General features: G+C 41.9%; 1 protein-coding gene across 1 annotated transcript in view; it reads left to right on the top strand.

The window, feature by feature from the left end:
- ZDHHC21 (zDHHC palmitoyltransferase 21) overlaps positions 1-12286 on the top strand; it is a 65200-nt gene that overhangs the window by 31544 nt on the left and 21370 nt on the right. The window contains exon 5 of the mRNA XM_082244226.1: positions 3313-3451. Within this exon, the coding sequence (XP_082100352.1) occupies positions 3313-3451 (139 nt within the window). The remainder of the gene's footprint in view (positions 1-3312; positions 3452-12286) is intronic.

The following is a 12286-nucleotide window of genomic DNA, read 5'->3' as shown; positions in this document are numbered from 1 at the left end:
GACGTTTCTTATAGTTGGCCACCAGGTTTGCACACCTTTTTAGGAGGGATTTTGTCCCACCCCTTTTTTTGCAGATCCTCTCAAAGTCTTTAGGGTCTTGAGGCTGACGTTAACTTGAACCTTCAGCTCCCTCCACATTTCTATGGGATTAAGGTCTGGAGACTGGCTAGGCCACTCCAGGGCCTTAATGTGCTTCTTCTTGAGCCACTCCTTTGTGTTTTGGGTCATTGTCATGCCGGAATACCCATCCACAACCCATTTTCCCAGAGGATATGACGGTACATGGCCCCTTCCATCGTCCCCTTGATGCAGTGAAGTTGTACTGTCCCCTTTAGCAGATAAACACCCCCAAAGCATATGTTTCCATCTCAATGTTTGACAGTGGGGATGGTGTTCTTGGGGTCATAGGCATCATTTCTCCTCCTCCAAGCACAGTGAGTTGAGTTGATGCCAAAGAACTCGATTTTGGTCTCATCTGACTACAACACTTTCACCCAGTTCTCCTCTGAATCATTCAGATGTTTATTAGCATACTTCAGACGGGCCTGTACATGTGCTTTCTTGAGCAGGGGGACCTTGCCGGCTCTACTGGATTTTAGTCCTTCATGATGTAGAGTGTTAACAATTGTTTTCTTGGTGACTTTGGCCCCAGCTGCTTTGAGATCATTGACAAGATTCTCCTGTGTAGTTCCTCACTGTTCTCATGATCAGTGAAACTCCACGAGGTGAGATCTTGCATGGAGCCCCAGACCGGGGGAGATTGACAGTTCTTTTGTGTTTCTTCCATTTGCGAATAATCGCACCGGTTATTGTCACCCTTCCACCAAGCTGCTTGGCGATAGTCTTGTAGACCATTCCAGCTTTGTGTAGGTCTACAATCTTGTCCCTGACATCCTTTGACAGCTCTTTGGTCTTGGCGATGTTTGAGAGATTGGAATATGATTTGCTTTTGTGGACAGGTGTCTTTTATACAGGTAACATGCTGAGATTAGGAGCATTCCCTTTAGGAGAGTGCTCCTTATCTCAGATTACCTGTACACAAGACACCTAGGAGCCAGAAATCTTGCTGATTGATAGGGGATCAAATACTTATTTCACTCATTAAAATGCAAATCAGTTTTATTCCTTTATTTCTGGATATTTTTGTTGTTCTATCTCTCACTGTTAAAATAAACCTACCATCAGAATTATAGACTGATCATTTCTTTGTCAGTGGGCTAAATTGGCAGGGAATCGAATACTTTTTTCCCTCACTGTATGTGTAGACCTTTACAGGAAACCTCTGCGAGAATTAAAGGCTGCTGCTGCTACTCTCCTGGATGTATTGGTAATCCTCAGGCATCATTAATTATTGATTCACTAGCCATTATCAAGCCTGTAGGTTAAAAGTCCTGACCTTACACTGCCTTCACTAGTTGCAAATCTGTTCTGGATCATTAAAATAGTTGTAAACCTCAGACATGAAACATGAACAAAGCATATCCTTCTATAGTGAGTACTTGCTGCAACTAAAAACACTAAAGGCCCGTACACACGCACCGATTGTCGGCCGAACGATCGGCCGTCTTTTGTCCGGTGCTGTCGTGTAGGTTGAAAAGTGCTAAAGACTGCACACAAATTTTGTCGGCCAACAACAACCGACTGCAGAAGTGATGTCATGTGATGGTTAACTTTCCGTGTGTTTTTTCTTCTCTGAGCATGCCCAGTCTTGCTCATCTGCTGTTTGTCGGCCGAATTCTGTACTGACTGAGGAACAATCGGCCGTTCTGGTGTTGGCCAACAAAAATTTTAAAGCATGCACATCAGATTCTGTTCGGCCGAAAAGTCGCAGTCTGTTGTCGGAAGCATCATACTAACAAGCCGACAATCTGCCGATCGGACGGTGGCCGAATATTTACGGTCGACAATCGCTACGTGTGTACGGGCCTTAAGTGTTATTTTTGTCTGCTGCTTTGTTTTTCTGCTAGCTGAACGAATCACTTCTGATCACTTCTGATAAGTTTTCCTGACACCAAGAGAAAAATGGTGAAGGGAGGGAGCTCCAGCTGATTGACAGCCTCAGCTTTGTTGTGCTTTTGTGTCTCTTCCCTCCAATCAGCTCTTCTCTCACTGAGCCTTGCAGAGTGTAACGTCAGCTCTCTGCCCCCTTTTTTTCTTTTTTTTTTTTTTTTTTTTTTTTTTCTGAAAGACCAGCTTTATAAACTCTGTGTTTTGCAGAAAGCAGACAGCAATGATAATTCTGCATTTCTTTCTGCATTGCAATAAAGGGAATGTTTAGTTTCTGCTTCTCCTGGGAGCCTGAGACCAGAAAAAGACAAATGCCCGTTCCTCCATCTCTCCTGTACAGTATTAACATGGACGCATTCAGCTCTAAGCACATCTGGGTTTAGAGTCATCTGGCTTGGAGAGCTGGATGAAGCTACTGATTGAGAATGCAGTGTCTGTGAGACTTGCCTGAGCGCAGGGGAGGCATCAGGGGTCTAAAGATCCCTGATTTCTACATAAGGAGTACCAGTCATTAGGAAGTGCTATCACACAGTGGGCTTCTAAGCCCCCTTGTGATAGCAATAAAGTTAAGTGAGAAGAAAAAGCATTTTAGAAAGGAATAATTCTAGGGCCTTCATTTGAAAAGTTGATGACTTATGTTAGACAATTTTACATACTGTATATTGTTGTCATGTCTCAAATTCAGGTTTAAGTCTTCTTTATTTATTTATTTTTAATAACAATTTGTGCTAATATAATGCAAGATAAAAACATTCATGCAAAGAGCTGTTTTTTTCCTTTATGGGATGCACAGATGTTCTATTCATTTGTGTGCATGCAGTTCGATTCATGTTTGTTGGGATGCAACAGCTGCACAGACACAGCAGCTGGTCATAATTTGACAGCCGTGCAGTTGCGAGTGCATGTCCTTAAGCACACACTGCCTGCATTCACGGACATGCATCAGTTTGACTATCAAATTGGGACCAGCAGCTGTGTTAATGCAGTCGCTGTGTCCCTAAAACGCATGAATAGGACTACCAGCATGTGGATACACGGGACACCTGTGCATACCGCATGGGCAGAGAAGGTCCTTCAAACAGATATACACTTAGATTGCCTGTGTGAACCAGGCCTAATTCCAGAAAATTCACAAATTCAAATTGACATAATCTTTTACTTTATGTAATTTTTTCCTGTTTTCTCCATCACTTCCCATTAATCCATTAAAATAGATGGTTTTACAAGCAGTTTTTTTTCTTTATGAGACCGTGTGTATTATAAAATGTATTTTCAGAAGTTATTTCATGTGTTTTTCCTCCACAGGATAAACAACTGTGTTGGAGAAGACAATCACTGGCTGTTCCTCCAGCTCTGCTTTTACACTCAGCTCCTTAGTGGTTACACTCTTATTCTGGATTTCTGCCACTACTACTATTTTATCCCTTTGAAATCCATCAACTGGGTAGGAATCTTTTTCATATTGTAATACTTATAAATATAGAATGCTTTTCTTTCAAATGATTACACTGCTTGGATCAGCTGACAAGCACATATCCACTTCACTAGTGGTACTTCTGTGCCTACTCATGCATTACCATACACACTGCTCAGCGCTCCTCCCTGCTAGCTCTCTGGGGGTGGGGGGGCTGTTGGGTTTGTTAGGAAAAGTCTGATCATTGGAGGAGAGCATACTGAGTTCCCAGCATACCTAGAGAACTGACTACGTTGTGCTCTCCTGCTTAGTGTGGTCAGTTTTTAATAGGAAAGCTGAGGGACTGGCAGGAACACCAGGGATTTCACATAAAGGAAACAATACAAAGAGAACAGGAGACTCTTATACAAGTACATGGTACAGCAGGTACATATCAGGAATATGAAGTGTTGGGGTAACAAGCAATTTAATTGCAAGGTGCATTTACAAAGTGTGATCCTGTTCAATCATAAAAATTACATTTATCTTGCGTATTACGTTTAAAAAAAAAAAAAATCTGCTTTAGTTACATTGCTGTAATGAAGGATGTCCTACGACGTGCAGGCAGCTGGAACCTGGGGAAATCTTCAATGCAGGGTTGTTTGTCCTCTTCCTGGCTCTAAACTTCCAGCCCTGCAATGGAGAACCAATTTGGGTATTTAGGCAGAACAGGAGTACAGATGGTCTGATGAGGATACACCTCCTCCTTCCTTCCTTCCTTCCTTCCTTCCTTCCTTGAGAAAGGTTTTCACCAGTTACCTGCTTGTGATGCAGTCTGTTTTTGGTTTATCTCTGCAATATGTTCACATTTGCAATATTTGCTTTGTCTTTTTTATACATGCTGCAGTTAGAGAAAAGTCATTGTTTAAATCCAATCTTATATGAGCTGACAATGCTGCCTCTGCTACACTGATCTGCCAAGCAGTGTTGTCATGCCCTGACTGATTTTTCCATGCTGGACAACAGAACACTTTCATATTCTGTTATGGGGAGAGGGAGGTGTTCTGTAGTTAAGTATAGAAGAACTGGCTAGGGTTAATCACATTGCTTGGATTATTAGTTAGTGCAACAGAAGCACAGTTTTTGTTAGCTCAAAGAAAAAGTTGGGGGCACACTCGATTTCTGGCAGATCACCAGGTATTTTTTTGTACTTGCAACAAAAGGATAAACATGAGATAATGTGCAAGTATTGTAGAGCTGAAGTGTGTGTGTTTGTTCCTTGGTAAAGTAAATACAGCAGCTGAGGGCTATCAAAAATTGGACTGTCTGACACAATGTTTATAAACACTGCTCAGATGTGAGATAGAACTTGTTTACACAGGGGCACTGCCACTAAATGTGATCCATGCAAGTGAATGGTACCACGTGGTATTCCCATCCAAAATCTTTATTTGGCTGTAAAAAAAACAAAATACAGGTATTCAGAAGGGGACAGTATTTCCCTTGATTGCCTGGCAGCTGCTCCCGTACCGCTGTCTGAAAAGCGATCCACTGTGGAGGCCATAAGGGCTGCTACAAATGTGAACAACCCCAAAGAGAGATTAAGAGCCCATTCACACTAGCACAACTTGTGAGGCGACTTGTGTCACCCCAGGTCGCTTGACATAACAAAAGCAATGTTAATCAATCAGTGGCGTCTTAATTGGCACTACTGAAGTCGCTCCGACTTCAGAAAAGGGTCCTGTACTACTTTGAGGCGACCTGTCCCATATACTTCAATGGGAGTCGCCTCCTTATCTTAATTGAAGCGACTTGTTATCAGACTTTCCAGGAAGAAGAAAGAGATTAGCCAGGCATTCCCCACAGACAAAGTTGCCTGTCTCTTCAAAGTAGTGCACAAGTCTCTTCCAAGTCTCTTACAAGTCACGGGGCGACTTTCTGGTCGTGGTAGTGTGAACCGGCTCTCAAGGTAACATTGTTTTTTGTATCCACTCTGCTTTGTTTGCAGATCAAAGAGATTAGTTTTGATCTGCCATTACTTAACCTGACAAAAAAAAAAAGTCAAACGTTCATCCCTATTTACCCTTAGTGGGTGCCCCTCCACATGGCAAAGGGTTAACAGCTTTTTTTATTTTTCATTCGGGGATGATAAGTGTGATATTGGTACTTTTTTTTTCCTCACTCCAAGAGACTTCCTCCTCCTCTTCATGCGACCAATCCCCCAAAGCCCATTTTCTTTGCTACCTGACTGGTCGCAGCTCTCTGACATCATCCAATGCTATGTGGGACCAGCAGTCCTACATTATACATGAGATCACCCAGGGACCTCCCACAACACAGGACAAATAGGGCAAGTATATCACCTTATTTAGCCCCCCGCCCCTTTCCACCAGTTAACCCTTGTAGTTAGGAGGTGGATCCACTGCAAAGGTTTATTTTTTTGTTTTTTTTAGTTTGAGTTTAGCTTTAAAGGTGCAGGTTCTTGGGACACACATTTGTGCTACAAGCCACTATTCCACAAAGTGTAAAGAACCAGGAAGAAAGCCCAGGAACTTTCAGCAACAAGTCACCAATGGTAGCTACTATGTTTCTTCCCAGGTTCTATTTGATCCCAACACATCTTCCACATGCTATATGTAAGCCATGGTTTAGTGTCCCTTTTTATTAATTTAGTTTTCTGAGTAAAAGGTGACCAGCAGAGGGCGATATTGTATTATCTGTCCCAGTCATTTTACCCACGCCGATCAATGTAGAATTTGAGGGTTCTTTTTTTTTTCTGTTTATACATGCTGTAAATTTAAATATTATCTTTTTTGTCTACGAGGGATATCCTAGGTATATTTGACTCTTTTTCAAGTGCTGACAGATCATTTTGACTTGAGAATATGAGTTTTAAGGTTTGGCTTGTGTAAATAATTCATCCTGTGGCAGTAATTGTATCCTGTTAATGTATATTTAAAGCCAAAACTTTTTTTTTCTTTTGGCTGGCTGTGTTTTACTGGGGAGGTTTTCCTTTTACTTTTGTCTTGAGACACAACAGGAAGTTAGAGGAGATCTCTGCAAAGTGAGGTAAATGCTCTTCTGGACAGTTTAACTCCCACCAATGAAATTATTCTTGATCCAGTTACTGCTCAAAATTTCAGAATTCATCTGACATTATGTTCCATCAAATCTAGAGGAAAAAAAATAGACAGAGGTTCTAAACCAGGCATGTCCAACCTGCGGCCCGAGGGCCACATGCGGCCCAGAACCGCAGGCAATGCGGCCCACTGCCCCCTGACAATTAGTTTTTTGCTGGGGAAGAAGTCAGGGGCACGGCCACAGCAGCTTCCAACTAACGGTAGGCAGAGGCTGAGGGGAGGCGAGCATGTGCAGTGTTTCCGACTCCTACCACAATGACCACTTCAAATCACTGAAGTGGTCATGGTGGTTAGAGTGTTCCTTTATTGTCTCTCAAAAGAAGTAAACCTCTGTATACTGATTCCATTTAATTTGATCATCCTCTAGTTGTGTTAAATTAGTGCGGGGGGGGGGGTGCTGCGACATTTTATTACATGCCTTAACTATAGTGTATATTTTATATGCGGCCCGAGAAAATTTCTCTACACTCAATGTGGCCCAGAGAGGCCAAAAGGTTGGACACCCATGTTCTATACCCTAACCTACTCTATCCAAATTAAAATAATTTGGCTTTAGATGCACTTTACCGCATATTGAGCTTTCAGTAAGAGAAAAATGATTTGGTGTAACGAAAATGCTAATCCTAACGCTAACTGTATATGTTAGATGCGCGTTCTATTTATATAAATAATATTTTCACAAGATATTTACTTAATTGTGCATCATACCACTACATAAGCCTATCAAGTGCAGAAATACCCTTGGTGCTACCGATCTTGGAGAAACCGCATTAAATGGTTGGGATAGTCTTACAGAACCTGGAGTGCCATGGTTTCCTTATTCCACAATTGATCAGCATAGAGCCCCACTTCATGACTGAAGGTTCCTTACCTGTACAAAATTGCAGTTCCTGTAGAATCTACCAATATCCATCAAATGGGTATGAATACCCTTACCAGCTCTGGTATTGATCACCAATAAATATTAAATCGGTCTGTTGCACAGGATTTTGAAATTCTATATTCACTTATTGGTAAACTGAGAGATTATTGTAGTGTTCTTTAGTAAATACTGGTCCCACAAATCTTTAACCACTTCCGGACTGCCCAGCCAAGATTTACGCCGGTACTTTGATGTTAAATACCTGGGTTATGGCAGCAGATAGCTGCCATAACCCCAGTATTTTTTTAAACTGCCGGCAGTCCTCTTTCACATAAGGGTGGTCCCAGCGGCAGATTTGCCGAGGGGTCACCCTTACGGCGCGGCAGGAGATGTGAACCCCCGCCGCCGCTTCGCCGCCTACCGTACCCGCCGGCAGCGGTGAAAACGATCCTGTCCACGCTCCTTTAAAGGCAGGAAGTCGAGCGAGGGCAAGATGGCCCCCGCTCGACTCTATGGTCTTGGGAGGACCGGAGCGACGTCAAATGTCGTGTCCTAGCAATGCATTTAAAGCGGAGTTCCGGCCTCGGGGGTCAATTTTAGCTAAAAATACCCCCGGGACAGTCAGGGCTAGTACATTCCACAAAGGATAGCCTCTGAACTGTCCCGGGTCGCACTTACCTGTAAGAAGAAATACTTACCTTGAAAAGTTCTTCTCCAGCGCTGCCATCTCAGGTGTGGGCAGCGGAAGCCGCACATCCCTCTTCGTGTCCTCACCGGGGATGTCGGAGTCCCACAATGCACTGCACTGGCCCCGCTGGTCACTTCCGGTGTAGGCGCGGCATCCCTGCACAGCTTCTGGGCATGCCCAGAAGCTGTATAGCTGGGAATGCCGTGACCAAAAAAAAAAAAATCGGCAGTATCCATTTCTTTTTCAGGTTGCACTCAGCAAGCGGATGGCCCAAAATCTATTTTTTTTTTCGATTTTTGAGGCCAGAACTCCGCTTTTAAAGAGCAATTTTCTTTTCTTTTTTAGTGTAGATGTGAGGTCTTTTTGACCCCAGATATCAAAATAAAGAGGTCCTGTCATGCTTATTTCTATTACAAGGGATGTTTGCATTCCTTGTAATAGGAATAAAAATGATCAAAAAAATGTTTTTTTTTTTTTTTAAAAAAAACTGTGTAAAATTAAATAGTAGATAAAATAAATTGGAAAAATTAAAGTGCCCTGTCCCCGTTGGCTCACGCGCAGAAGCGAACGCATACGCAAGTTCTGCCCACATATGTAAACGGTGTTCAAACCACACATGTGAGTTATCGCCGCGATCATTAGAGCGAGAGCTATAATTTGAGCCCTAGACCTCCTCTGTAACTCTAAGCTGGTAACCTGTAGAAATTTTAAAAATGTCGCTTATGGGGATTTTTAAGTACCAATGTTTGTCGCCATTCCACGAGTGTGTGCAATTTTGAAGCATGACATGTTGGATATCTATTTACTCGGCGTGACATTATCTTTCACATTATAGAAAAAAATTGGGCTAACTTTACTGTTTTTTCTTTTTTTCAATTAAAAAAAAAAGTGAATTTTTTGCAAAAAAAATTGCGTTTTGGAAGACCGCTGCGCAAATAGAGTGTGATAAAAAATATTGCAACGATCTCTATTTTATTCTCTAGGGTCTCTGCTAAAAATAATATAGAATGTTTGGGGGTTCTAAGTAATTTTCTAGCCAAAAAATGATTTTAACTTGTAAACAACAAGTGTCAGAAATAGGCTCGGTCCTTAAGTGGTTAAATACACAGCTGTCTATAAAGTCATTATTTGCCTATGCCTTTTCAATTAGGTCTGTCAGATAAGCAGCCCAATGACCAGCTGAAGGAACATGCACAGCAGTCTGACAGCAATGGTGATAGTTGTGAGGTTGTAGCTTAGCTTTGTCACAGCAGTAACAGCATTGTCACCTGCAGCAGGAATGTTGTTACTTTGGCAACAGATTCACAAAAAATATTTGCTCGATGCCCTGGTATACACTTTAAGTTTCTTTTCCTTCAACCCAGCGGGCTGAATCGAAAAAAAATGAGGCGCTCTCTATACTAATTATTCGTTGATAGTACAGCGATCTCCCCGCTGAGCTGTTGTATTCTGACAGGGGGACTGCCTTTCCTTTGCTAGAAAAACAGGCCAGCGCTCGCAGCCATTGACAGCCATCACTAATTGAATGCCGATTGGATGCTGGTTTTCCAGCATGCTCGTTCGTCAGAATCTCGCTGTTCAGCCGGCTGATGTACAAATGGAACGATACCAGACGATATTCAGCCCGTGTATACCATGCATTAGAAAGCACAGTACAGTGAGATGTGATGCCAAATATACTAAGAAAATGTAGAATCGGACCACATTCACACGGTTGGCCAGGGCAGCCACCTATGAGAATCACTAGACTCTTTCTGGCGGTTCTAAACGCTATCTGCCAACAGTGTGCGAAAAAGCAGCAGCTGTCAGATTTGTACTCTGTACAAGTCAAAGTCCATTGCTCTTCACATGTAACCAAATATGCGAATAGAGCCTCCGATCAACCCTGGACACAACCAGTGTATATCTAGGGTTGGCATTTCTGTGGAGTTCTGGCCACAGCCAATCAACCAAGTTTGTATACTGCCATAGCAAGGAGTGTTTCTCCATCAGGAGGCAGCCTTTAGCCACCTCTGAACACTGCAAATGCTGCACCCCTGGCAGGATGAGCTGCCAATGCATCTAGAATGCCACGTTTAAATGCACACAGCGTATAGTTTTGTACTCATCTAAGCGCAGAACTATAAGCATCAATATGGCTGTACATCTAGCTGCATCTATAGATGAAAATATGCACAGTGTTTAGCAGTGTACGATAAAAGTGAAACACAGCTGCGTTTTTGGGGCCGTGCATATCTGCAGGTATTATGCTTGTACATGTGTAAACGCATATATACATACGTGCATAAAGTCTCTAGCAAAATTGTACACATCTACACACAAATCTTTTAGGGTGGATATTTTAGACTGGATCATCTGTGAGTTCTGCCAGCAGGAAACCTGTGTTCTGTGCAGACAATTTGCACATGCTCGTTTGAATGAGCCCTTAGGGTTTACATATAGTTAAACCTTTATATTGATTGAGAACTTACTGACTTTTTAGGCAAACCTTGAGGCTCCTATATGTTGACCTTGTCTGCAATCAATTGTCCCAAGCATTAGGACGTTTTGGTGAAATTATTGTATACAATTTGTATATTCTAACTACCAGTTAGAATGGGAGTGACTTTATCTCCCCGTGTATTTGGATGTCATAAGAAAGTCTGCTCAACCCAGGTAACTGGTTGCTTATCCATATGTACCTGGTTCCTACCACCCAGGAGAATTTGTCCTGCCTTGTCCCAAGTGTTGCAGTGATTTGATATAGATAGATTATATATATATATATATATATATATATATATATATATATGGTACCTCATTCAGTACTTTCTCATTTTTCTGCAGCTTCCAGCAAAGTCAAAAAGAAGGCACACCACTTCTTCATACAGCATTTTTATTCAAAGATATTTATGCAGTAGCGAGCCCTGAAGCTTGGTTTGTGCTAAGATATTCATTTGATTTAAAAGTTGTATTTGCATGGTAAAATACTCCACTCAATTTAATGATCTAATGTGTATATATACTGGCATTCATTCCCCTGTATTTGCTGTGTGCTTCTGCATCTGGCATATTATCATTTACCATACAAGGAACAAAAGAACACAATGTAATCGGCTTACAAAGATAGCGAGCCAGCACTGGAGCTGTCCACACGTGCCATCAAAGCTTCATTTCACACATTTACCTGACATGTAAACATCTTCGTCACAGAGTTGGCAAGTGTGCTGAATCTTTTCTGGCAAAGTAAATTGGGTAGAGATCAACTTTACAGTGTGCTTGTATAAGCTTTGCAGATGATTACACACCATTCTCCTTTTAATGTACTGTATGTGGTTCGTTTTATTGGGAGAAGAACTTGGACCAAAGTTAGTTCACAAAAAAAGTAAAAGTAAAAAAAAAAAAAAACATATAGATAGATCGATCTCTATCTGAAATGTAATTTTTAATATAAATATAGTCAGTCATATTCACATTATAGGCCCCTGTGTGTGTCTGATGCACAATTTCCAAAAAGCTGCCATATTTCTATAATGGAGATTGTAAAGGCAGGCACAGCATTAATTTTATAGGATTCCTTCATTTAGCCTCTACAGCATTGCACATGTGTAAATTGTTTTGATTATTGATGGGGAAAACCGACCTCTAAGTGTTCCCGATTGGGCAGCTAAACCACACTGCTTCTTTTTGGATGGCAATAGTCCCCTAACTTTATTTTCTTAAGAAATTTTCTTATGATACTCCGTATTGTCACACTGCTCCCCCAACTCTGAGGCCCACCTCCGTCCTAATCCCAGCCACAGCCCTGTTACCCAAAATAAAGGAATGCCTGGTCCAGTTGCATTTCAAAGCTGGCTTCCATGTTTCATGTCACTTTAAATAGTTCATTTGGACCAATCTGCTCCAAATTTACTATTTCCTTTTCCTTCACTAACAGCTGCAGTGGCTGTATGTGCTGTATAAAGCTTCAGCTGCATAAAGTACACAGAGCTGTGAGAAAAAGACTTCCCATCTCACACCCAGAACAACACAGTCAGGCTAAGCAGCGCTCAGCCATTTATATGAAGCTACGTACAGTACATACACTATATTGCTAAAAGTATTGTGATGCCTGCCTTTACATGCACATGAACTTTAATGGCCTCCCAGTCTTAGTCTGTAGGGTTCAATATTGAATTGGCCCACCCTTTGCAGCTATAACAGTTCCAACTCTTCTG

The sequence above is a fragment of the Pelophylax lessonae genome (assembly GCF_965119305.1).
Source record: "Pelophylax lessonae genome assembly, chromosome: 1".
In the NCBI taxonomy this organism is placed as follows: domain Eukaryota; kingdom Metazoa; phylum Chordata; class Amphibia; order Anura; family Ranidae; genus Pelophylax; species Pelophylax lessonae.
The sequence above is the reverse complement of the archived record's forward strand: the minus strand, read 5'-3'. Positions and strand labels throughout refer to the sequence as shown.